The sequence below is a fragment of the Delphinus delphis genome, chromosome 4 (genome assembly GCF_949987515.2).
Source record: "Delphinus delphis chromosome 4, mDelDel1.2, whole genome shotgun sequence".
NCBI classification, from domain to species: domain Eukaryota; kingdom Metazoa; phylum Chordata; class Mammalia; order Artiodactyla; family Delphinidae; genus Delphinus; species Delphinus delphis.
The window spans coordinates 106,114,344-106,141,982 of record NC_082686.1 but is presented as its reverse complement, the minus strand read 5'-3'; the positions used below and the strand labels follow the sequence as shown (position 1 = coordinate 106,141,982).

Sequence of the window (27,639 nt, the reverse complement as noted above, 5' to 3'; positions counted from 1 at the left end):
ATGTTATGTTATAGTCTCTTCTTCACTTTTTGTGTTGTGTATTTGTATCACCTGACAAATTTGGTTCCAACTTTGATTCATTTCTCATAGTTGCTTTGTATGGATGATAGATTCATTTTTATTTTTTTTGGCCATGCAGTGCGGCTCTCAGGATCTTAGTTCCCTGGCCAGGGATTGAACCTGATCCCTTGGCAGTGAGAGCTGGAGTCCTAACTACTGGTCTTCCAGGGAATTCCCTAGATTCTTTTTTGTTGTTGTTCATGATAATGTTCAGAATTTTCCTGGGTTGACAGTAACAGAAAATTCAATTGATGGACTGAAGGTTTTGGGTGACTTGTAAGATTTCTTGAATGACACTGCACTATTATTAATTCAGTGAGGTGGAGTTTCTTTAATAAATGGGAAAATATGGGAAAAGCCAGGTCTGTTTTCAGATCCTTTGATGTCATCTTGTTTTTACAGAGCCCTGAGCTTCATCCCCTTGATTTTTAGTTTTCTTTCACCACCAAGCTACCAGTGGACACTTCCCTTTTCAAAAGTGTATCTCTGTCCTAGAGTGTAGGTCCTTTTAAAAAATCCCCCTTGTTGTTATGGTTTTAGTTCAATTTCGGTTGGCGACAAAAGTAGATGTGTGAGTTCAAAATGTCATCTTGACATAGAATCCATGTTAGTTTATTCAATGTAAGAATATTAAGTATAATTTTAATTGTAGTTTTGTTTTATGGTAAATGTAGTCTTTATTTTATAGTACTCTACTTAAGAGACTATTTGAAGTATTGTAGTTATTGTTTTTGAAAGATAAAATATTAGGATATTTATTTTGATTACATGTGTTTAGAACTTATTAGCCAATTAAGAAACTTGACAAATTGGTTTTTGAGGGCAGTAATTCATTTTATTCAGGGATGTTATGGTGATTCTTCCTATTCTGTAGATATTGAAAGCATTTATCTGGTATAATAGGACATCTTGCTGTCCATTTATTGCTTATATATTGTGTGTTCTAGAGTGCCACATTTTTTACCAAATGTTTCTTTGCTTATAATATATCTCCATATTGGCTTTGGTACTCTAGAGACTTCTAGAGTGATTTATCAGAAACATATTTATTTAAGGAATGAGGGAAAAATAACATTCTAAATTTTAGTATAGTTTCTTTGACTTTTTTGTTTGTCTGGTCAGAGTAGGAAATCTCTTTACTCTTTACTTTGTTCTTAGTGGAGAGCATTCAAATATGTAATTAAATTTACTTAATAAAGTAAATGGGGTTGTTCATAGTCTAGGAAGTGAGTTTTACTCAGAATTGTTTGAAGTAATTCTCATGACTGAAAAGAAGTCAGCAGCTTAATTCATTTAAAATCTGTATTTGATTTTGTGGTCCTTTTTACAGCCTTTAATAATGTTGCAAAAATTGTGTTTTGGCTTTGCTATCTTTTCCCTATTCTCTTCAGAGTCATTTTTTGCTTCTTATAGCCTATAAACGAAGTTGAGGTCTACAATATGAGAATTGAAATAATCAATATTAAGACATTGCTGTGATATTTTAAAACTTATTACTTTCTTTCAATTTGACATCACGGGTAACTTAAATTATAGATCTGCTATTGCTGTCTAGGTCATTGAGGCACATCAGCAACATTTATAAAAGAATATTCCAGACTGGCATGTGTTGCTTGTATGGAGACATAATGAGCAGAATATTTTTGGAGAGTGGTAGGCATATGTTTTCTACAGTGGAATCTTTGTGTTAGGGAAAACCATGAGATGAGTTTGGAGATAATTGAGTTTATTTCAGGTATTGGGTAAGTTGGGAGGAGTAGAGATTAGGAAAGTAGTTGCTGTTGGGAGAGTGAGGCAGATAGTAATTGATAGAAGGCCTCTAATTGTGGTATTTAGCTTTGCTATGATAGTGATAGAGTGATCCTACTTTCTGGTTTCTCTGGGACAAAGCCAATTTAGGCCTGTTGTCCTTATGTTATAGTGCCTTCCTGGACTCTAAAAAAAAAAAATCCCCTTTTATTTTCCAAAGGCTTGGATGATAGGTGATACGATTTCCATGTTAGTAGCAAACTGGTGAAGATCATGCATGTATTTGGCTGCTGAGGGTTTCCTGTGGAGAAGATGATAATCTTTAACCAAGATTATTATTATTTACCTTCCTATATAAAAGAAATATATTGAAATTTAAGTAATCCTTATGCCAACCTTAAGATTTTAAAGGTCTATCAGAATCAGAATACTTCTCTTTACTGGATTAGCTGTGGTATGAGAGAAACATTTCATATTCTTTGAATCAGATTTTACTCATTCATTTAGATTAGCGCATCCCACAGTTACTTCTTTCTCATTGCCTGCCTACTCCCAAATCACCTGTCTGCTATCTCACAATTCACTGGTGTTATTATTTTATTTGTTTGTTTGTTTTTTTTGCGGTACACGGGCCTCTCACTGTTGTGGCCTCTCCCGTTGCGGAGCACAGGCTTCGGACGCGCAGGCTCAGAGGCCATGGCTCACGGGCCCAGCCGCTCCGCGGCATGTGGGATCTTCCCGGACCGGGGCACGAACCCGCGTCCCCTGCATCGGCAGGCGGACTCTCAACCACTGCGCCACCAGGGGAGCCCTGGTGTTATTATTTAATCCTTATAATAACCCTGAAAGGTAGTTATTATCAACATTTTGTAGATGAGGAAACAGATGCCCAGAGAGGAAGTAACTTGTTTGAGGACACCATTATATGAGAATTTCTTTATTTTTTAACTTAATACTTCTGTAGCTTTGGGTATATTAAGAGCATATACATTTAATTTTTAAGATACAGTGAAAACATGATTTTACCAAAATCTACCTTATCAGTAATCCACAAATGATTGCACATTTTGTCCAACAGTATATTTTTCTTAGTAACAAACCACTAAGAAATGAGCTTACTTCAAAGTTTTATTTAAAAAAAAGAAGCTCTTAGGGATTTGTTGTTAGAGTTTAAACTAATATTTAACTCTTTGTCTTTTGTTACACTATATTTTCACTGGTTAAGTGAAAAAGTAATTGCCAGAAGCATAATGTAGAACCAAATTAAGATAACATAACGTGTGTGTGTATATACTGTATATGTAGTGGCTCTGATTATCACAAAAAAGGCCCCCTTCATTTTTATTATTATTATTACTTTCTTTTAATCAGAAAACTTTAGTCTGATTGATTATTTTTCAGAGATTTTAGAATAATCTGTTAAAATTTTTACATATCCACATGTAATAAAAGATTTCATTAAAAATGAATAGATAATGTCTGTGAGGGCAATAAATCATTGATAAATTAAAACTTTATTTTATGTGGAAAGAAGCATGTGTCAAAATTGAGAGGGAGTAGTCAAAGAGAAAATGAAGGAAATTTAACCTTTGTAAATTAGTATAATAAACCCATGTTGACATTCCTAGCAATAAATATTGTAACTTCTCAAAATCGCATATTAAAAAAAAAGTTTGTGATCTAATGATACAGTATTGCTCTTCACTCACTGAATGAACCAGCTAAGGATGAAAGAAGACAGAACATACTACCAGTGAAATCCATATAATTCTCTTCAGGCCCTACATATGTCCTAAGTACCCAGGACTACTTTATGTGATCTCTTTATCCACAGGCTTTATTTACTTAGGTAATTTGTGTTTGCTGTTTTCTTTTTTGCTTGATCAGTCTAGCTGGGGATTTACCAAATTTGTTGATATTCTTGTGGAACCAGGTTTTGGCTTTGTTAATTTTCTTTATTGCTTTCTATTCCATTGATTTTTGCTCTTTAATGTTTCCTTTCTTCTACTTACTTTGGATATACTTTGCTCTTCTTAGTCTAGCTTCTTAAGATGGAACCTTAGGTAATTGGTTTTAGACTTTTCTTCTTTTCTAATATAAACATCTAAAGCTATAAATTTCCCTCTAAGCATTGCATTAGTTACATCACACAAATTCAAATATGCTATATTTTTATTGCCTTTCAGTTCAAAATATTTTCTAATTTTTTTGTGATTTCTTACTGTACTCATGATTTATTAAGAAGTGTATTATTTAATTTCTACACTTTTGGTTTTTTTTCTGTATGTTTTATTGTTACTGAATTCTAATTTAACTCTATTGTGGCCCGATAAAGATTTTGTATGATTTCTACTTTTGAACTGACCCTTTGATCATCATGAAGTATCCATTTTTATTTGGGGTAATACTCCTAGTTTCTGAGTGTCTAGGATGATACTTTATTTGATATTAATATATTCATTCCAGCCATTTTTGTTTACATGATATATCTAATTTTAGCCATTTACTTTCAATCTGTGTCTATATTTAAAGTGCATATCTTGTAGATAGCTTATAGTTGTGTGTTGCTTTTTAATTTATTTGGACAGGCTTTGGCTTTTTTTCCCCTTCTCAAACAAAAGATCTCACATATTTATTACTGGACCAACCTACTAGAGCAGAAACAGAGAAACAAAGAGAAAAATCATTTTCCCAATAAAACGCACCCAACTGTCCAGATAGTAGTGTATGCTTTCAGAGTGATAGGGTAAGATGTAAGTGACTTTCATACAGCATAAATATTTGTGCCATCTCTTGTGTGATTTAGACCCAGCTTGGTTCTTCTCCAGTGTCTCATTGTGGAGGTGTACTCGATTTATTACTTGTTTTCATCTGAATCCATTGGGGAATAGGACAATTCTACTTTTGTTTCTTGGCCAGGAATTGCTCAATCCTGAAAGTCTTCTGAGAAGACATGTGAGCCTTTCCAGCCTCCTTTTGGATTAATGAATATTTTTAAGAATTTTCTTTTAGTTCATCTTTTGACTTTTTAGCTATATTTCTTTGCATTTCATTTCTTTTTTTTCCTTTAAGAGGCTACTGTAAGGATTACATATATGCCCTTACGATTCAGTACTTTAAGTATGTTTCAGTGTACTTAGAGTTACTGTTTCACTGTTCACATGAAGTGTAAAAGCTTTCTAACTGTGTAGGTTAATTACGTGCTCCATACTTTATTCTGTAGAGATTATATGTACTATATCCACTTTCATTATAAACCCTACAGTAAAATACTGTAATTTTTACTTTAAGTACATATGTATTTTAACTAAAGGGAAGTCATTTTTTATATTTACCCATATATTTACCATTTCTAGTGGCCTTCATTTCCTTTCTAAAGGTCCAAGTTTCCATCATTTATCATTCTCTTTAGCCTGAAAAACTTACTTTAGTACGTACTTTAATGCATATTATTAACTATTGATGACTATGTTTTACTTTTCCTTTATCTCAAAAAGGTCTTTGATTTACTTTTTTTTTAACATCTTTATTGGAGTATAATTGCTTTACAATGTTGTGTTAGTTTCTGCTGTATAACAAAGTGAATCAGCTACATGTACACATATATCCCCATATCCCCTCCCTCTTGCATCTCCTTCCCATCCTCCCTATCCCACCCCTCTAGGTGGTCACAAAGCACCAAGCTGATCTCCCCATGCTATGCAGCTGCTTCCCACTAGCTATCTATTTTACATTTGGTAGTGTTTGTATGTCAATTCTACTCTCTCACTTCGCCCCAGCTTACCCTTCTCCCTCCCCGTGTCCTCAAGTCCATTCTCTATGTTGGCATCTTTATTCCTGTACTGACTCTAGGTTCATGAGAACCATTTTTTGTTTTTTTTATTAGATTCCATATATATGTGTTAACATATGGTATTTGTTTTTCTCTTTCTGACTTACTTCACTCTGTATGACAGACTCTAGGTCCATCCACCTCACTACAAATAACTCAATTTCATTTTTTTTTATAGCTAAGTAATATTCCATTGTATGTATGTGCCACATCTTCTTTATCCATTCATCTGTCGATGGACACTTAGGTTGCTTCCATGTCCTGGCTATTGTAAATAGAGCTGCAATGAACATTGTGGTACATGACTCTTTGAATTATGGTTTTCTCAGGGTATATGCCCAGTAGTGGGATTGCTGGGTCGTATGGTAGTTCTATTTTTAGTTTTTTAAGGAACCTCCATACTGTTCTCCATAGTGGCTCTATCAATTTACATTCCCACCAACAGTGCAAGAGGGTTCCCTTTTCTCCATACCCTCTCCAGCATTTATTGTTTGTAGATTTTTTGATGATGGCCATTCTGACTGGTGTGAGATGATACCTCATTGTAGTTTTGATTTGCTTCTCTAATAATTAGTGACGTTGAGCATCATTTCATGTGTTTGTTGGTAATCTGTATATCTTCTTTAGAGAAATGTCTATTTAGGTCTTCTGCCCATTTTTGGATTGGGTTGTTTGTTTTTTTGATATTGAGCTACATGAGCTGCTTGTATATTTTGGAGATTAATCCGTTGTCAGTTGCTTCATTTGCAAATATTTTGTCCCATTCTGAGGGTTGTCTTTTTGTCTTGTTTATGGTTTCCTTTGCTGTGCAAAAGCTTTTAAGTTTCATTAGGTCCCATTTCTTTATTTTTGCTTTTATTTCCATTTCTCTAGGAGGTAGGTCAAAAAGGATCTTGCTCTGATTTATGTCATAGAGTGTTCTGCCTATGTTTTCCTCTAAGAGTTTTATAGTGTCTGGCCTTACATTTAGGTCTTTAATCCATTTTGAGTTTATTTTTGTGTATGGTGTTAGGAAGACCGTGACTATTAATACCATAGTCAAGCTGATGAAAACTAAAGATAAAGCGAAATCTTGAAAGTGTTCAGAGAAAAAATGGACACATTACATACAAAAGAACAATGACATGAATTACTGCTGGCTTCTCATAAGAAACAATGACGATCAGAAGACAGTGGAACAAAATTCTTAACATGGTGAAAGAAAAAAAAAATCAACCCAGAATTTTATACCCAGCAAAAATATCCCTCAAGAAAACAGAAGTAAGTAGAACACTTATTTTTGTAAGTAGAACACTTATTTTTGCTGGGTATAACATTCTGGGTTGATTTTTTTTTTTCTTTCACCATGTTAAGAATTTTGTTCCACTGTCTTCTGATCGTCATTGTTTCTTATGAGAAGCCAGCAGTAATTCATGTCATTGTTCTTTTGTATGTAATGTGTCCATTTTTTCTCTGAACACTTTCAAGATTTCGCTTTATCTTTAGTTTTCATCAGCTTGACTATGGATTTACTAATCATGGTCTTCATATTTTTATTTTGGAGTTAACTAAAGTTATAGAATCTGTACATTTTTTGTTCACTAAATTTGGGGAAATTTTGACCACCACTTAAAAAGAAATTGATTTCTATCTCATTATTTTCTCTACTTATGAGTTTAAATAAACATGTTAGACACTTGAATGTTGTCACACAGATCTTATAGGATCTGTTTTTATTTTCCTTTAACAATCTTTTTTTCCTCTTAGTTCTTCAGATGGGAAAAGTTTGATTTATCTGTTTTCAAGTACACAGATTTTTTTCCCCTCTGTTGCTACCAATCTGCTTCAGATCTCTTTTAGCATAATGGTAATTTCAGATATTGTACTTTTCAGTTACAGAATTTTTTTTTTTACTTCTAGTTTGTCTTCTAAAATTTCTTAACATTATATTCATTACAAGCATAGTTATACTTACTACTTTAAAATCCTTGCCTGCTAACTCCAACATCTGGCTCATCTCAGGGTTGTTCAGTATAGACTATCTTTTCTCACATTTTTCATATTTCATTGTATACCTAGTAATTTTGTATTTTATCATGGACATGGTGAATGTCATATTTTGAGTACTCTGGATTCTGTTATATTCCTCTGAAGAAGATTGATTTTTTGGTTTACTTTTTTTTTAAAGCAGGGAATTAACTTAGTTGAATTAAAATTACAACAATTCAGTCTCTTTCAGGCAGTTGAAATTTTAGTTCAGTTCTTTCGTCCTTAGCTATTTGGAGTTTGCCCTTCACATGCATGATGTAGGGTTCAGCCAGAGATTTGAATAGAGTTTACATCTACAATTTTTGGCTCCTTTAACTGACTCTTTTCCAGGATTCCCCTTTCATTTTCATTTTGCGATGGTTGCCTTGAGTCTTTGTTCTGGGTTTTCAGGCCATAAATTTGAAAGTTTTCTGTTAGAGTTTTAGCTCTCCTGCATGGCACAGACTTAGGCTTGTCCTCAGAAAAGCAACTGATAAAATGGGAAACTTTCTTACTGCTGTTTCTTTTTTCCAAGTGTTGGCATTGCTCATCATTTTTGGTTCATAATCTAATTGCTTGAAATTACATTAAATAAATCAACAGCATATGTATATAGTAAGATTTTGTTCCTTTTTAAGGTTAGTGCCTTCTTTTTGGTCACTATTCAGTGACTTCAGTTAGTTGTTTTTTTATAGTTTCTATAGGATCATCGTCTGGTAGAGGCTTTCTTGTCAATACTGTAAGGTAGGAGCTAAAAATCTTTTTTTTTTTTTTTTTTTTGCGGTACATGGGCCTCTCACCATTGTGGCCTCTCCCACTGCAGAGCACAGGCTCTGGACGCGCAGGCTCAGTGGCCATGGCTCACGGGCCTGGCCGCTCCGCGGCATGTGGGATCCTCCCAGACCGGGGCACGAGCCCATGTCTCCTGCATCGGCAGGCAGACTCCCAACCACCGTGCCACCAGGGAAGCCCCTAAAAATCTTTACTTTGTAAAAGCACATAATATATCCTAATACTGTCCTTCATTTTATGCAAAGAATAGCTGGATTATAGTAGAGTAGAGGAATAGTTTTATTCTAACAATTAGAAATAGGAAATTAGGTAGAATCAATATAGAAGGTAGAGATTGTAGGGATAGGGAAGACCCTAATCCTTGCAGATTAGAATATACATTTAGATTTGTTATATTATCTTGAGGAGATTTGAGTAATGAAGATTTGATTTGAACTTTAAGACTTTTTTGATTAAACAAACACTAAACCTTATATTCCTGTAAAGCTGACACATATGTTTCCCTCATGTCATTTAACAGAGTACTTATTCATAAAGAATCATCTTTACATGCTTGCTTCAAACAGTTATTTAACTGAGTCCTTAACTAAAACTAAATCCTTTTCTTTCAGACAATTTTTAAGGATGTTTTTATTTCATAATACAAAATGTACACTAAACGTATATAATGAAATCTACTTACTGTAGGTCCCGATCAAGACCACGTCCACGTTCCCGTAGTCGAAGCAGTGAAAGGTCCAGTCACAGAAGAACACGTAGTCGGTCTCGGGATAGAGAACGACGTAAAGGCAGAGATAAGGAGAAAAGAGAAAAGGAAAAGGATAAAGGCAAGGACAAGGAATTACACAGCATCAAACGTGGGTAAGTTGAAGCAGATCTAAAGCAGTGATGACTCCGTGATTCCATAGCAATAATCAAACTAAATTTTCATCTTCTGAGGTTTTTCTAAGATGGAAAAAATAGGAGAATATAGTAGAGAATAAAGAAAGGATAAATCAGAATAGTTACCTCAGATTTTTACTGTGCTTCCTTTCTATTCCTGTTTTCATTTAATATTTACAAAACAAATCTTAGAAACAAATAGCACTTTCAAAACTTAGTATGTTAGTAAAGGAAAATTTACATAATTTGTTAGGAAAGCTCCATGTTCTTTATCATGAATACAATATTTAAAATTTGAAGACTACTTACAATTAAAGATGTCTGTTAGCTTATTGTAAAACTGTTAGGGGAAAAGGATAAAGATGGAACGAAGGGAGGGAACCACGTGATTTACTGTTGGTTAGACCTCTTTCAGTGTAGAATGAGGACTTGGTCTATATTAAGGTACATGTACGTGTTAGATGAGTGTATATGCATATGGGACCCAGAATTTATTTTTTCTGGAATTGATATCATTGAAACAGTTATTCTAGTTTTGTCTGTTTGGAGGTTGAAGTCCATTTAAAACAGTTTATTTAATTAGAAGATGTTAAAGTGAAATAAAATCTTGTTTAGTAACTTAAATCTGTGGTCCCCAACCTTTTTGTCACCAGGGACCAGTTTTGTTGAAGACAATTTTTCCATGGACGGGTGTGTGGTGGTGAGGCTGGGGGGATGGTTCAGGTGGTAATGCGAGCCATGGGGAGCGATGGAGAGCAGCAGCTGAAGCTTCGCTAGCTTGCCCACCACTCACCTCCTGCTGTGCAACCTGGTTCCTAACAGGCCGCAGACCGGTATCAGTGGTTGGGGTGGTGGTTGGGGACCCCTGGCTTAAATTACAGCTTCTTGTTTGTTTTATTCCAAACCGACATTGGGATCTTTTATTCTATGAAGTGTTTAGAACATCTTAGAATTTATCCTCTTTTGTTAGTCTTTCAACACCCTATATATGTTCACTCTAATACTTCAATACAGAAGTGTTTATCTTTAGTGTATCACTTTTCAGTGTTAAATTGAAGAGCTTACCAAGATTTTGGATATGGTTCCTTGAGATCTTGATTCTATGAAGAATTAAGTTTATTAAAGGTTATGGGGCTCTTCTCATCCCTCTCTTTTTCACAGTTGTCTGTGTGTTTATTTTTTAATCCAGGTTTACAGTGATATTATATAAAACTGCCTGGATTGTTGGCTTTTACATATTCTTTGAAATGATAAATTTGTGGTGGATTTTGGGAGAGTGTAACATGATTGTGTGACTTTCTTTCCCTGATCACCCCATAGCCATTAATGTACATTGAGCAGTTGTGGTCCTGAAAAATTCTGAGTTCTTTTTCTAGTTTTAAGGACTGTTGAATGTTATAGGAGAGGAGATAGAGTTGGATATCTGCCTGTAAATTTAGGGAACCTGACTTACCCAGAGTTGGTAGAATGGAGTGAGGATCAGAGAGGATATGGGGGAAATCTGTTGATAAAGGGAGAAAGTCAGGAGGATGATAGTTGAAGAGAAGATGTAGAGTAGGTTTTCTAAGAAAACATGGACTAAGAGGATGAATAAATTACATCAGTCAAGGAAATCTGTGCTCCTTGTTCTTTTTTTCCTCCTCCTTTTGGTTTACACTTTAGATATTACACGACTATCTGAAATGACTATGATTTTTACTGGTCGTTAAATCTTTGCTTTCTACTTCACCAAGTTTTACTTTTTAGAATAATATTTACACAGTTGTGTGAAGTTGATATTACATAAAGCATTATTTGGGGTATTTTAAAGGTTGGAAAAATGAGAGCATGAATCAAAAGGGAGGTCGGGTGGCTTCAGGAAAGGGTTCCATATGGTGACATTAATTTTGAAGGTTGGCACCAGCTTTACAGGTTAGATTCTGCCATCACTCAGAGCTGATTTTGTTCAAGGGACTGATTACTAGATGACAGGTTCACAAGATAATAATGTTGTATTTGTCATTATTTCTTAAATCTCAACAAAGGCAATGAACAAGGTCAAAACAAGAAGTGTCAGTTGAAGGGCCATGAGTACTGATGCCAAAAAGCTGTGAGTAGCCTGATTTAGTCATCTTCATGGTTTTAGTGGACCATAGTACAGGGTGGTGTTATGTCAATGTGCCCTCCCTTCTGATTAGTGCTAAGGCCACATGAATTCATACCATTTAGTATGATCTGAAATCAGGATTGGGGGGGGTTGATGTATACATTTAATATGGTAGTATTTATATATGACAGATACACCCCGTTTTGCTCCAGAAATAACTTATATATATTTTTTACAGCTTACATGTTTATTTCCTAAACCTGATCTTTAAGCCATTCAGGGCAGAGCATGGGTCTTATACTCTTTTGTATTACTCAGCGTACCTAATGTACATGGTAGTTTTTCATAAATATTTATTGGGTATTGATCAGATATGCTCATTCATTCATTTGTTCACTTGTTCAGTCAACAATACTTGAATGCCTTCTATTTGTCAAGTATATGTTAGGTAATGGGGACATAACGGCAGGCTAGTCTTACTTGGAGATTTCATGCAGGTGGCAAAATAAGCATATATAGAAGGGAAGATATATAAGTAATTACAGTAAAATCAGATGAATGTTTCTGTAGGAAACTAACTGTTATGTGTTAGGGTACTTTTGGCTATAAGTAACAAAACCTAACTAAACTAGCTTAAACCAAGAGCAGCAAACTTTTTGTGAAGAGCTAGGTAGTAAATAAATTAGGCTTTCTTGGCCATATGTCTCTGTTGCCAACTACTGAACTCTGCCCTTTTAGCATGAAAGCAGCCATAGATAATACTAAATGAGTGGCATGACTGTATTCCAGTAAAGTTTTATACTTTATTTACAAAAATGGGCAGCTGGCTATATTTGCCCATGGGTTTGTAGTTTGTCAACATATGGCTTAAACAATTGAGTACATTTATTGCTAATATAAGAAAAAGTTCGGAGGTAAGCAGACCTGCGCCCTTTTTATTGTTCCAACAGGACAGTCTCAGCACATTGGGTTTCATCCTCAGTCTTGACACATTTTGGTTGCAAGATATTTTCATGAACTTTAAGCTGGTTGAGCTAGATTAGTCAGCATGTTAGGGACGGGCTCTCAGAAGAAGCGATGTTTCTACACTGAAGGAAGGAAGAGATGGGAAAGAAGGGTGCATGCAAAATGAACTCCATGTGGAAATACTTGGAGGAAAGCAAGGTGGGTATGTCGTATTTGAGAAACTGAAGTCTCATGGGGATTAGTTTAGAGAAGAAGAGGAATAATGATGAGAGGTGATTATTGGAGTATATGTTATGCTAAGGAGAGAGTTAATTCTAAAGGTAGTGAGAAGCCAGTGAAATCTCAAGTAGAGTAATTTTATGATCAGGTCTACATAAGGTATGAACAAAATGCTTTACTTACAGTGGACATAATAATAAGCATCTAACATTTAAATATATTTTCTAGGTATCAGAAATTTTGCTAAGCATTATGTATTATCTTATTTAATTTTCATAATAACCTAGTGAAATAGGTGCTTTTATTTTCCCATTTATACAAATGAACACTTGTGATCATAGGGCTTGTAAATAAGTGGCAGAGTTAGTTTTCTAATTCAGGTTCACTGACAACAGCATCTTGACTCTTAATAGTACACTATGTTTATTTCTGTAGTAATCCATGATTATTGATGATGATATATAGTGTTTGAGATCAAGTGATATGCTATTGCTTAAACTTTCCTGGAAAATAGCTAAGGAAAACAGAAAGAATTTTCTGTGCCTTGTTTTCTCTGATCGGGTCAGAAATCTGTCATTAGTAAAAGACTGATTCCTTCTTTTCTTCCTTTCTCTTCCTTACTTTCCCACGTCAGCATTTAATCTGTTTATTTAGAATTAGTTTTAATTATATTTAATAAAACGACAAAAAATTTCTAGACCTTAATTAAATGTATTTTTGTGATGGTTTTATTGGATCTTTTGAAATTTTTATTATTTTTTTTAAGAACACGTGTAGGTGGAGAGAAAGGAAAAAAGATTCACAAATGATTGAATTTAGACTTAGACGTATTAGTTCATTGTGATTGTGTGACTCAATGACAGATATTTTAGCTTGTGCTAAATAACCTAGATGCTTCCTCGCATAAGAGAAAATAAAAACTCATGTGATTCTGTTTCTTTATATATAACAATCTTTGTTTTTATCAAACCAGTTTGAAAATATCAATATTTATAAATATTGTTAGAACATAAAGCATACATTTATGAAATATAAAGCAAGGAGAGTAAGTACAATAATGGTAAGGGAATATTTTATAAATTGGGAAAAATAAAAGCAGGAGAGGAAGAAATGCTCAAGCAGGAATTTATGAGCCTAATAATAAGGAAGAGCTTTTTTTATTAGCCTTTTGAGAAAAAAGATATAAAATTAGGCAATTCTGAAAAACCTTTTTAAAATAGCAGCTAATTAAGTACAAGTTCTGGAAATTCCTGGAACATTTGAATGATTATAATTAGGATTTGTCTATAATGTTATAAGTTGATCTATTTATTTTATAATTTTGCTGAATAAGGGAGGCCTAATATAAACTAGAAGGATATCAGGAGTTTGTAGGGATTAAAAGGTGCCTTTCCTTACAACACTGAGTGAAAGATTAATATAAGAAAGACACCGACCAAACCTTGTCTTAGATTTTATCAAAAAGGTTTAATGATTTTAATTTTTAATGTTTTACATTTATAAAATTTGGTTTCTAAGAATATTTAATTTTTAAAATACTGATACAGATTTTGTTTGTTTTTATTAGTTTCCCCCCCAAATTTTTAGAACAAATATTCAGTGTATCATTAGATAATTATATTTCTTTTCTGAGGACATGTCTTTGCAATATGAAAACAAATTTTATTAATACTAGAGTTATTAAATTGAAACTGGACATTAACAACATCATTTTAAGCAAGCTTTTATTGAGAGTCAAAAATCAGAAATATGAAACTTGTCATGGCATCTCATAATTACAACTTGGTTTGATGATTGTGAACATTGTACACCCCTTTTGAGTCTTCTGTGGATTAGTATCTTACTGAGCCTTCTTTAGAAACATTTTAATAAAATTCCAAAAAGTATAGTCATCCACTATAAAACATTTTATGAACTTCCTTGAAAAATTAGTTGTGAGTAAATGTCAGTGCCACCAGTGACATTCTACTATTGATTTTAAATCATAGTGCCATCCTTAAGGGTAGAATTTGGATGGATTTGATTTAACTTTATTATTATTTTTAAAATATTTATTTATTCTATTTTTGGCTGCGTCGGGTCTTCACCGTGGCACGCGGGTTGCGGTGTGCGGGATCTTTTTGTTAGGGCGCGCAGGCTCTTCCTTGCGGCACACGGGCTTCTCTCTAGTTGTGGCGCGCAGGCTTCTCTCTAGTTGTGGCGTGCGGGTTTTCTCTCTCTAGTTGTGGCACACAGGCTCCAGAGTGCCTGGGCTCTGTAGTTTGTGGCACGTGGACTCTCTAGTTGAGGCATGCGGGCTCAGTAGTTGTGACATGCGGGCTTAGTTGCCCCGCGGCATGTGGAATCTTAGTTCCCTGACCAGGGATTGAACCTGCGTCCCCTGCATTGGAAGGTGGATTCTTTACCACTGGACCACCAGGGAAGTCCCTGATTTAACTTTATTTTCAACCATGATTTAAACCACCAGCCCGGAAAGTTTGGTTTAAAGCAGTTATTGCCTAGTAAAATGCTTTCTTAGTTTGAGTAACTTTAGGATTCATCAGGAACCTAATTTAGTATTCCATAGCCTATTCTCCCCTATGATGTGCTACTGTGAAAGGTTTTCACTTTTATTATATTCTTATTAGCTTTTCAGTAGGTGGATGTTGTACGCAGAAATGTGCCCATCAAGACTTCTGGAATATTTTGCCCAAACACTTGCGTCGTTTATACTTATCTTCCTCATTTCCTTTATATAACTTTCTGAAGCTTTGTACTTTTAGAGAGAGGTCAAGAATTTCCCTCTGGATACAAATTTTGACAACTGAAGGAGTGCTTTTTAGTAGGTAATTGGAGGGGAATGCATTTAAACAGAATTAAAAAATTTTTTTGGCCACATCACATGGCATGTGGAATTTCCCCAACCAGGGATTGAACCCATGCCCCCTGCATTGGAAGTGTGGAGTCTTAACCACTGGACCGCCAGGGAAGTCTTAAATAGAATTTCTTAAATGTGACTCTCACTAAATCATTTGTCTTAAGTCTTTTTGAAAATATGTATAGAAGCCACTGGGATAGCAGTCAACTTGGGCTTCAGTTATAGCCCATGCTAATATGGGCTATAGTTATAGCCCATTTTTCCTACCTAGTGCTTGGCAGAAGGTGTTGGAAGTGGTTTGGGAATGCTGGACTCTGAGTTTGACAGCAGTTCCATACTCTTAGATGCTGTCATATTTTTCTTTACCTCTTATTTCTTTATGCAGCAGGAAATCATTTATGCTAATTTACCCCTATTTGCATATAGGTTATAGAGTTCTGTGGTGCCGAGTGTGCTTAGAACTCCTTTTAAGTGTCTGTTTCGATCAAAGCAGGGCTGTGTGATAGCTGTTGTCTGACACCAAGCTGTGTGGTGTTGTTTTCATTAAACATTTATTACACTTCGAATGTGACAGCAGGCAACTTCGTGCCAGGATAACATGTTTTCATGCAAAATTTATTGAAAAAGACGAGACTCTGTAAAGAGATCTTGTTGCCTTTCACCAGTGGCGAAGGGTAAATGTTTGGTTCGAAGGAAATATACCTTTAACACATGGCATTGTAACATGTGAAAGAAGCTTCGTACTGTCAATTTTGTTAAGCAGGTAAACAAAACCATCTTTAAACCATCTTTAAACCATCTTTTTAAATTAAAGGTTTTACAATTTCCTTGTGAATTGAATGAATACCATAACAGTGGCTTATTATGTTGTTGGGTATTTTATATTACAGTGAAATTTACCACCCAGTTTCCATTATATGGGTTTGGGTATTTGTCACTAGCTATTAGTTTTGTTTAACAGAAACAATCTGTTATTTTTCAAAAAGGTGAGGTCAGGGCTTCCCTGGTGGCGCAGTGGTTGGGAGTCCGCCTGCCGATGCAGGGGACGCGGGTTTGTGCCCCAGTCCAGGAGGATCCTGCATGCCGCGGAGTGGCTGGGCCCGTGGGCCATGGCCGCTGGGCCTGCGCCTCCGGAGCCTGTGCTCCGCAACGGGAGGGGCCGTGACGGTGAGAGGCCCTCGTACCGTAAAAAAAAAAAAAGAAAAGATGAGGTCAAGACAGGGAATCCATCATAACAAAAAGAATAATCAACAAAAGCAGGAGACAAGGGTTTCATAAGTTCTCCCCCAGGTCACCACCTTTCTCTTATTCATTATATTAGTACTTTTAATTATCCCAGACTTTGCCCAATGGAATTTGACTTGAATTATGCCTGATAGAGTAATAAATGGCATGAATTGTAGGTTCATTCTTTCTTTTTTGTGGTTGCCTGACTGTAAAAAGACTTGGAATGAGAGAAGGTACTTTTATTTTCCTTTTTCATTCCACAAGAAGCTGATGAATTATGGTTGTATGAATTAGTAAGAGTGAAAGTAGCCACAAGCTGGACTTTTTAGTAAGTTTTATCCCATGGACTATCAAAAATTTGGTGAGACCCCTTACAAGAGGTATTACAAAAATTATGTTGGCATTACCATTCAAGATTAAAAGGAGAGAAGTAGTGAGTTGTATGGGATGGAAGAACTTTGTCTTTGGAACCATGCAGAATCCACACAAACCTTCAAATTCTGACTTATTTTGCTTTGGAGATATTAAAGGATAATGTTTTAAAAAGGTAAAATCATGACTCATAAACATGTACATAAACCTATGCCAAAGCTGTTAGCTCATTAATTAATGAGGGAACCCAGTAAGATGTTACATGGAGCTCAAGGAGAATCCAAAGAACAGACACATACATAGGCCACCAGGAATACTGGACACAAACTTGCTTAATTGATTCAAAATTGGCTTCTTCCACGTGGGGAGGGAAATCAGTTATAACTCCACTGGAAAAATTCTTTTTCATATCTATGGAAAGTAAACGTTTGCATTGCTATCAATTATTGATAATTTGTGGAATTTAAAAATATGTCAGATGAGGAAAAGCAGAAAAGTGGAGATAACTTGGAAATGCACCCTAGACAAAACATCCAATCATCTTATTTGGTCATCTCATCTCATTTAAAATTTTTTCCTGACAAGGGCAAGTTATTCTTGTTAAGCCTTAAATTTCTTCTGTAAAATTAGGATAATGATAGTTGAAAAGCTGTAAAGATTAGAAGCAGTGTGTGTAAGAGGCTAGTACTATGTAGTAGGATTTCAATACATGGTAGTGATTCTATTTTTTTTGAATAACACAAATTTAATTATTGATTCCCGTGATTACCAGTTTCTCAGCTGTCATTCTTTTTTCTTACTTTTGTGCCTTTTTAAAGAAATATTCCCTCAGCCTTAAAAACTCTTTCTTCCCTACCTCTCCTGACAGTTCTGTTGATGTTTTGGGCTCATTTTAGAGGTCACATCCTTTATGAAGTATTTCCTGCCCCTCATGAGTGTGCTAAATAGTTCTGCAGTTAGCACTCATAGTATCTACACCTAATCTGAACGAGAGCTTTGTAATAAAAGAGAGCTTTGTATAAAATTTCATAATTGCCAGATTACACATATTCATACCGTGTCTGTTGTATTCAACATTGTATTTATATTTTCTTGGATCATAACAAGTACTGAAATATTTGTAGAATGTATGAATAAGTAATCGTTTTAGAAGTTGTTTCTAGGTAACAAAATGCAGCTTTTAAGCATTTAAAAATGGTAAAATTGAATTTTGGGTATTAGGAAAATAACCTCCTTTTTTCCTACTACTCCATGCCTGGTATAACTGTGCATGTGCACACACATAAACACATCACTTCTATCAAAGTCCCTAGACTACAGTTTATTTTTTTTAACATCTTTATTACAGTATAATTGCTTTACAATGGTGTGTTAGTTTCTGCTTTATAACAAAGTGAATCAGTTATACATATACATATATCCCCATACCTCTTCCCTCTTGTGTCTCCCTCCCTTCCACCCTCCCTATCCCACCCCTAGGTGGTCACAAAGTACCGAGCTGATCTTCCTGTGCTATGTGGCTGCTTCCGACTAGCTGTTTTACATTTGATAGTGTATATATGTCCATGCCACTCTCTCACTTTGTGCCAGCTTACCCTTCTCCCTCCCTGTATCCTCAGTTCCATTCTCTAGTAGGTCTGTGTCTTTACTGCCGTCTTGCCCCAGGTTCTTCATTGCCATTTTCTTTTTGTTTTTTAGATTCCATATATATGTGTTAACATACAGTATTTGTTTTTCTCTTTCTGACTAACTTCACTCTGTATGACAGACTCTAGGTCCATCCACCTCACTACAGATAGCTCAATTTCATCTCTTTTTATGGCTGGGTAATATTCCATTGTATATATGTGCCCCATCTTCTTTATCCATTCATAGGTTGATGGACACTTAACTTGCTTCCATGTCCTGGATATTGTAAATAGAGCTGCAATGAACATTGTGGTACATGACTCTTTTTTTTTTTTTTTTTTTTTTTTTTTTGTGGTACGCGGGCCTCTCACTGTTGTGGCCTCTCCCGTTGCGGAGCACAGGCTCCAGACGCTCAGGCTCAGCGGCCATGGATCACGGGCCCAGCTGCTCCGCATCATGTGGGATCTTCCTGGATCGGGGCATGAACCCGTGTCCCCTGCATCAGCAGGCGGACTCTCAACCACTGCACCACCAGGGGAACCCTACATGACTCTTTTTGAATTATTGTTTTCTCTGGGTATATGCCCAGGAGTGGGATTGCTGGGTCGTATGGTAGTTCTATTTTTAGTTTTTTAAGGAACCTCCATACTGTTTTCGATAGTGGCTGTATCAATTTACATTCCCACCAACAGTGCAAGAGGGTTCCCTTTGCTCCACACCCTCTCCAGCATTTCTTGTTTCTAGATTTTTTGATGATGGCCATTCTGACTGGTGTGAAGTTATACCTCATTGTAGTTTTGATTTGCATTTCTCTAATGATTAATGATGTTGAGCCTTCATTCATGTTTGTTGGCAATCTGTATATCTTCTTTGGAGAAACGTGTATTTAGGTCTTCTGCGCATTTTTGGATTGGGTTATTATCTTTTTTTTTTTGATATTGAGCTGCATGAGCTGCTTGTAAATTTTGGAGATAAATCCTTTGTCAGTTTCTTCATTTGCAAGTATTTTCTCCCATTTGGAGGGTTGTCTTTTCGTCTTGTTTATGGTTTCCTTTGTTGTGCAAAAGCTTTTAAGTTTCATTAGGTCCCATTTGTTTATTTTTGTTTTTATTTCCCTTTCTCTAGGAGGTGGGTGAAAAAGGATCTTGTGGTGATTTATGTCATAGAGTGTTCTGCCTATGTTTTCCTCTAAGAGTTTTATAGTGTCTAGCCTTACATTTAGGTCTTTAATCCATTTTGAGTTTATTTTTGTGTATGGTGTTAGGGAGTGTTCTAATTTCATTCCTTTACATGTACCTGTTCAGTTTCCCCAGCACCACTTACTGAAGAGGCTGTCTTTTCTACACTGTATATTCTTGCCTCCTTTATCAAAGATAAGGTGACCATATGTGTGTGGGTTTATCTCTGGGCTTTCTATCCTGTTCCATTGATCTATATGTCTGTTTTTGTGCCAGTACCATACTGTCTTGATTACTGTAGCTTTGTAGTGTAGTCTGAAGTCCTGAAGCCTGATTCCTCCAGTTCTGTTTTTCTTTCTCAAAACTGCGTTGGCTATTCGGGGTCTTTTGTGTTTCCATACAAATTGTGAAATTTTTTGTTCTAGTTCTGTGAAAAATGCCATTGGTAGTTTGATAGGGATTGCATTGTATCTGTAGATTGCTTTAGGTAGGATAGTCATTTTCACAATGTTGATTCTTCCAATCCAAGAACATGGTATATCTCTCCATCTATTTGTATCATCCTTAATTTCCTTCATCAGTGTCTTATAATTTTCTGCATACAGGTCTTTTGTCTCCTTAGGTAGGTATTCCTAGATATTTTATTCTTTTTGTTGCAATGGTAAATGGGAGTGTTTTCTTAATTTCACTTTTAGATTTTTCATCATTAATGTGTAGGAATGCAAGAGATTTCTGTACTTTAATTTTGTATCCTGCTACTTTACCAAATTCTTTGATTAGCGCTAGTAGTGTTCTGGTAGCATATTTAGGATATTCTATGTGTAGTATCATGTCATCTGAAAACAGTGACAGTTTTACTTCTTCTTTTCTGATTTGTATTCCTTTTATGTTTTTTTCTTCTTTGATTTCTATGGCTAAACCTTCCAAAACTGTGTTGAATAATAGTGGTGAGAGTGGGCAACCTTGTCTTGTTCCTGATCTTAGTGGAAATGGTTTCAGTTTTTCACCATTGAGGATGATGTTAGCTGTGTGTTTGTCATATATGGCCTTTATTATGTTGAGATAAGTTCCCTCTATGCCTACTTTTTGGAGGGTTTTTATCATAAATGGATGTTGAATTTTGTCAGAAGCTTTTTCTGCATCTATTGAGGTGATCATATGGTTTTTCTCCTTCAGTTGGTTAACATGGTGTATCACATTGATTGATTTGCGTATGTTGAAGAATTCTTGCATTCCTGGGATAAATCCCACTTGATCATGGTGTATGATCCTTTTAATGTGCTGTTGGATTCTGTTTGGTAGTATTTTATTGAGGAGTTTTGCATCTGTGTTCATCAGTGATATTGGCCTGTAGTTTTCTTTGTTTGTGACATCTTTGTCTGTTTTTGGTATCAGGGTGATGGTGGCCTCATAGAATGAGTTTGGGAGTGTTCCTTCCTCTGCAGTTTTTTGGAAGAGTTTGAGATGGATGGGTGTTAGCTCTTTAAATGTTTGATAGAATTCATCTGTGAAGCCATCTGGTCCCCGACTTTTATATGTTGGACTTTTGTTTGTTGTCCATTTTATTGGCATAGCGTTGCTTGTAGTGGTCTCTTAGGATGCTTTGTATTTCTGCGGTGTCTGTTGTAACTTCTCCTTTTTCATTTCTAATTTTATTGACTTGAGTCCTCTCCCTCTTTTTCTTGATGAGTCTGGCTAATGATTTATCAATTTTGTTTATCTTCTCAAAGAACCAGCTTTTCGTTTTATTGATCTTTGCTATTGTTTTCTTTGTTTCTATTTCATTTATTTCTGCTCTGATCTTTATGATTTCTTTCCTTCTGCTAGCTTTGGGTTTTGTTTGTTCTTCTTTCTCTGGTTCCTTTAGGTATAATTTTAGATTGTTTATTTGAGATTTTTCTTTTTTCTTGAGGTACGCTTGTACTGCTATAAAATTCCCTATTTGAATTGTTTTGCTGCATCCCATAGGTTTTGGATCGTTGTGTTTTTGTTGTCATTTGTCTCTAGGTATTTTCTGATTTCCTCTTTGAGTTCTTCAGTGATCTCTTGATTATTTAGTAATGTATTGTTTAGCCTCCATGTGTTTGTGTTTTTTACGGTTTTTTTCCCTGTAATTGATTTCTAATGTCATAGCATTGTGATCAGAAAATACGTTTTATATGATTTCAATTTTCTTACATTTACTGAGGCTTGTTTTGTGACCCAAGACGTGCTCTATCTTGGAGAATGTTCCGTGTGCACTTGAGAAAAAAGTGTAATGTGCTGGTTTTGGATGCAATGTCCTATAAATTTCAATTAAATCTATATGGTCTGTTGTGTTATTTAAAGCTTGTGTTTGCTTATTAATTTTCTGTTTGGATGATCTGTCCATTGGTGTAAGTGGGGTGTTAAAGTCGCCCTCTATTATTGTGTTACTGTCAATTTCTCCTTTCATGGTTGTCTGCATGTGCCTTATATATTGCGGTGCTTGTATGTTTGGTGCATAAACATTTATAATTGTTATATCTTCTTCTTGGAGTGATTCCTTGATCATTATGTAGTGTCTTTCCTTGTCTCTTGTAACATCTTTTATTTAAAAATCTATTTTATCTGATATGAGTATTGCTACTCCAGCTTTCTTTTGGTTTCCATTTGCATGGAATATCTTTTTCTGTCCCCTCACTTTCAGTCTGTATGTGTCCTTAGGTCTAAAGTGGGTTTCTTGTAGACAGCATATATATGGGTCTTATATTTGTATCCATTCAGGGAGCCTGTGTCTTTTGGTTGGAGCATTTAATCCATTCACATTTAAGGTAATTATATATATGTATGTTCCTATTACCATTTTCTTCATTGTTATGGGTTTGTTTTTTTAGGCCTTTTCTACTTTTCTGTTTCTCACTTAGAGAAATTCCTTTAGTATTTGTTGTAGAGCTGGTTTGGTAGTTCTGAATTCTCTTATCTTTTGCTTGTCTGTAAAGCTTTTGATTTCTCCATTGAATCTGAATGAGATCCTTGCCTGGTAGAGAACTCTTTGCTGTAGGTTCTTCCCTTTCATCACTTTAAGTATATCATGCCACTCCCTCTGGCTTGTAGAGATTCTGCTGAGAAATCAGCTGTTAACCTTATGGGAGTTCCCTTGTATGTTATTTTTTGGTTTTCCCTTGCTGCTTTCAATAATTTTTTTTGTCTTTAATTTTTGCCAGTTTGATTACTATGTGTCTCGGCATATTTCTCCTTGGGTTTATCCTGTATGGGACTTGCTGCACTTCCTGGACTTGGGTGGCTATTTCCTTTCCCATGTTATTGAAGTTTTCGAGTATAATCTCTTCAAATATTTTCTCTGGTCCTTTCTCTGTCTCTTCTCCTTCTGGGACCCCTGTAATGCGAATGTTGTTGCATTTTATGTTGTCCCGGAGGTCTCTTAGGCTGTCTTCCTTTCTTTTCATTCTTTTTTCTTTATTCTGTTCCGTGGCAGTGAATTCCACCATTCTGTCTTCCAGGTCACTTATCCGTTCTTCTGCCTCAGTTATTCTGCTATTGATTCTTTCTAGTGTAGTTTTCATTTCAGTTATTGTCTTGTTCATCTCTGTTTGTTTGTTCTTTAATTCTTCTAGGTCTTTGGTAAACATTTCTTGCATCTTCTTGATCTTTGCCTGCATTCTTTTTTGGAGGTCCTGGTTCATGTTCACTACATTGTTCTGAATTCTTTTTCTGGAAAGTTTCCTATCTCCACTTCATTTAGTTGTTTTTCTGGGGTTTTATCTTGTTCCTTCATCTGGTACTTAGCCCTCTGCCTTTTCATCTTGTCTATATTTTTGTGAATGTGGTTTTTTTTCCACAGACTGCAAGATTGTAGTTCTTCTTGCTTCTGCTGTCTGCCCTCTGGTGGATGAGGCTATCTAAGAGGCTTGATTGGAGGGACTGGTGGTGGGTAGAGCCGAGTGTTGCTCTGGTGGGTAGAGCTCAGTAAAACTTTAAGCCACTTGACTGCTGATGGGTGGGGCTGGGTTCCCTCCCTGTTGGCTGTTTGGCCTGAGGCAACCCAACACTGGAGCCTACCTGGGCTGTTTGCTGGGACTAATGGCAGACTCTGGGAGGGCTCACACCAAGGAGTGCTTCCCAGAACTTCTGCTGCCAATTTCCTTGTACCCACGGTGAGCCACTGCCAACCCCCACCTCTGCGAGAGACCCTCCAACACCGGGAGGTAATTATAATTCAGTCTCCACTGTGTTCACTGTTCCTTACCCTGGGTCCCGATGCGTACACTACTTTGTGTGTGCCCTCCATGAGTGGAATCTGTGTTTTCCCCAGTCCTGTCGAAGTCCTGCAATCAACTGCCACTAGGCTTCAACGTCTGATTCTCTAGGAATTCCTCCTCTTGTTTCCGGACCCCCAGGTTGGGAAGCCTGATGTGGGGCTCAGAACCTTCACTCCAGTGGGTGGACTTCTGTGGTATAAGTGTTATCCAGTCTGTGAGTCACCCACCCACCAGTTATGGGATTTGAGTTTACTGTGATTGCGCCCCTCCTACCATCACATTGTGGCTTCTCCTTTGTCTTTGGATGTGGGGTATCTTTTTTGGTGAGTTCCAGTGTCTTCCTATCGATGATTGCCCAGCAGCTAGTTGTGACTCTGGTGTTCTCGCAAGATGGAGTGAGAGCACGTTCTTCTACTCCGCCATCTTGGTTCCTCCTGCCCCTGGCTTTTGTGTTTTGGAAGACTTTTAATCACAATTTCAATTTCAGTGCTTGTGATTGTTGTGTTCATATTTTCTATTTCTTCCTGGTTCAGTCTTGGAAGATTGTGCATTTCTAAGAATTTGTCCATTTCTTCCCGGTTTTCCATTTTATTGGCATATAGTTTTTTGTAGTAATCTCTCATTGTCCTTTGTATTTCTGCAGTGTCAGTTGTTTCTTCCCCTTTTTCATTTCTAATTCTATTGATTTGAGTCTTCTCCCTTTTTTTCTTGATGCATCTGTCTAATGGTGTATCAATTTTGTTTATCTTCTCAAAGAACCAGCTTTTAGTTTTATTGATCTTTGCTCTTGTTTTCTTCATTTCTTTTTCATTTATTTCTGCTGTGATCTTTATGATTTCTTTCCTTCTGCTAACTTTGGGGTTTTTTTTCTGTTCTTTCTCTAGTCGCTTTAGGTGTAAGGTTAGGTTGTTTATTTGAGATTTTCTTGTTTTTTAAGGTAGGATTGTATTGTTATAAGCTTCCCTCTTAGAACTGCTTTTGCTGCATCCCATAGATTTTGGGTCATCATGTTTTCATTGTCATTTGTTTCTAGGTATTATTTGATTTCCTCTTTGATTGTTTCAGTGATCTCTTGGTTATTAAGTAGTGTATTGTTTGGCCTCCATGTGTTTGTAGTTTTTACAGATTTTTTCCTGTAGTTGATATGTAGCCTCATAACATTGTGGTTGGAAAAGATACTTGATACAATTTCAATTTTCTTAAATATACCAAGGCCTGATTTGTGACCCAAGATATGATTTATCCTGCAGAATGTTCCATGAGGACTTGAGAAGAAAGTGTATTCTGTTGTTTTTGGATGGAATGTCCTATAAATATCAATTAAGTCCGTCTTGTTTAATGTATCATTTAAAGGTTGTGTTTCCTTATTTATTTTCATTTTGGATGATCTGTCCATTGGTGAAAGTGGGGTATTAAAGTCCCCTACTGTGATTGTGTTACTGTCGATTTCCCCTTTTATGGCTGTTAGTATTTGCCTTATGTATTGTGGTGCTCCTATGTTGGGTGTGTAAGTATTTACAGTTGTTATATCTTCTTCTTCTATTGATCCCTTGATCATTATGTAGTGTCCTTCTTTATCTCTTGTAATCGTCTTTGTTTTAAAGTCTATTTTGTCTGATATGAGAATTGCTACTCCAGGTTTCTTTTGATTTCCATTTGCATAGAATATATTTTTCAATCCCCTCACTTTCAGTCTATATGTGTCCCTAGGTCTGAAGTGGGTGTCTTGTAGACAGCATATATACAGTAGACTACATTTTTAAAAAGTGTACTGAACTTTCTCCATCCGTTTCTGTACTTTAAATGTTATCAATCATGCTGCAATTAATATCATTTAGCATCAGTTGTTTAAAAAGGTGTATGTCACTTCTAGGAATTATATTTTAAATACTGATTAAAAATTCCAGTCCTCACTGATGATTCTTCTTGCCTAGTTTAGTTTATTTCAGGATCTTAGTTGGTATCACCTACTCTGTTGATTTAGTACGTGGTTATAGAGCAAACTACTAGATTTAAATATGCCATTCCATAGAGATTTTTTGCCGAAGGCCTTGGTGCTTTGCCTTTAGTTAGGTTACGTATGGTTTTGTAAGGTAAAAATTCTACACTAGTTTTAGAGAGATGTAGATGGAATAAACTTGGAGTGCCAGCCAAGTTTTTTCTTCCTAAATAAAAAGGCAGTTCCCCTAAAAGCTAAGCTGTTGCTTATAATTACTCAACAATAATTCTAATTTATACCTCATTGTAAGCATGTTGAGTATCTCAGATATGAATCATTTTGATCCGAATAGAAGCAATCTGTTCAATATTAAAAAAAAAAAAGGTCTAGTTTATTCAGTTCTCATAGGCTTTCTTCCCAGACTAGTGACCATTGCAATAGCATGTCTAAAATAAAACAGGTTGGAATAAACCATAATTCTATGTGATTGACATTTCATTAAATCTTGGTCAGCACAAGGAGAGAAACAGAAGTTTAACCTCTTTTGATTAAAAAGCAAAGGTTGAGAAATACATATCTATGTGAAATTTTTTTTTAATATCCTAATGTGATATTATAGGACAGTTTTAAGGTGGTTGGTTTAAATATTTTTAATATCCTAGTAAATGGAGTGTATGTAGCCAGACAATAGGAATAACATATATCTCTTTGGATAGATTTAGTTATGGGGTACACTTTTCCACTAAAGCAGAGTGAGTTGTAATACATTCCATTCATGTAAGTGCTGTTAACATATCTTACATTTCAAGGCAGTGAAAGTATATAATAAAAGAAAGACTCCAGATGGTGTGTTTGGGGTTAATGCTTTTCATTTAGTGCTCAGGATGTGGTCCTTTGGTTCTGAGATAGTGCATAACTACAGGAAGATTGGGATGCATCTCAGAGACTGGATCTTGCGGGTATAGACATAAAGCACTTTTTAAATGCTAGTATATTTGTGGTGATCACTAACACAGCAATTACAGTTAGGGAATTAAAACAATGAGTGCTGCTGTTTTAATTCTTTCTGAACTCTTAGAGGGGATTTTGAAATGGCACCCTTTGGCCCCTGTGGATGTGTCAGCCCGTGACAGGCCACCTGGAAGTAGATCCTGAAAATCAATTTGATTGTCATGTTGCAGTCTTAGCTTCTTTTTCTTGAGAAAGATAAAGGAGGGCATTCCACATTAGCAAAAGAAACTGGTAGGTATCAGATTTTGAAAAGTAATGTGTATTTGTAATAAGCCAAGTTAAAACCTATATTGTGACTGCTTAGAAATTAAATCCACAAAAATGGTGGAAGATAAGAGTAGAAAAAAATATGTTTTCATCATTCACAGCTATCTAGACAAATGAGTAGTGCTTTTATGTAAATACATATATACAATTGCTCAAATTGATAAGTAACTATTAAATTTTTACTCTAATTTAAAGATGTTTAGATTTCATCCATCAGTCAGTAGTGTTAGGTGCAGTAAATTTGTAGCTGCAAAGTTAATTTGAAAAATTGTCATGGCTTAACCTAAGCCCAGAGGAGTTGTGTTGGTATTTTATCACAAGATGT

The 27,639-nt window shown here is 35.8% G+C and overlaps 1 protein-coding gene and 1 pseudogene across 1 annotated transcript in view; one reads left to right on the top strand and one right to left on the bottom strand.

Moving 5' to 3' along the window:
• The window catches only part of RSRC1 (arginine and serine rich coiled-coil 1), a 449,824-nt gene that overhangs the window by 111,937 nt on the left and 310,248 nt on the right, over window positions 1–27,639 (top strand). Inside the window, exon 5 of the mRNA XM_060011225.2 lies at window positions 9,128–9,301. Coding sequence (XP_059867208.2) covers window positions 9,128–9,301 — 174 coding nt within the window. The remainder of the gene's footprint in view (window positions 1–9,127; window positions 9,302–27,639) is intronic.
• Window positions 4,574–4,764, bottom strand: LOC132423899 (large ribosomal subunit protein eL39-like; annotated as a pseudogene).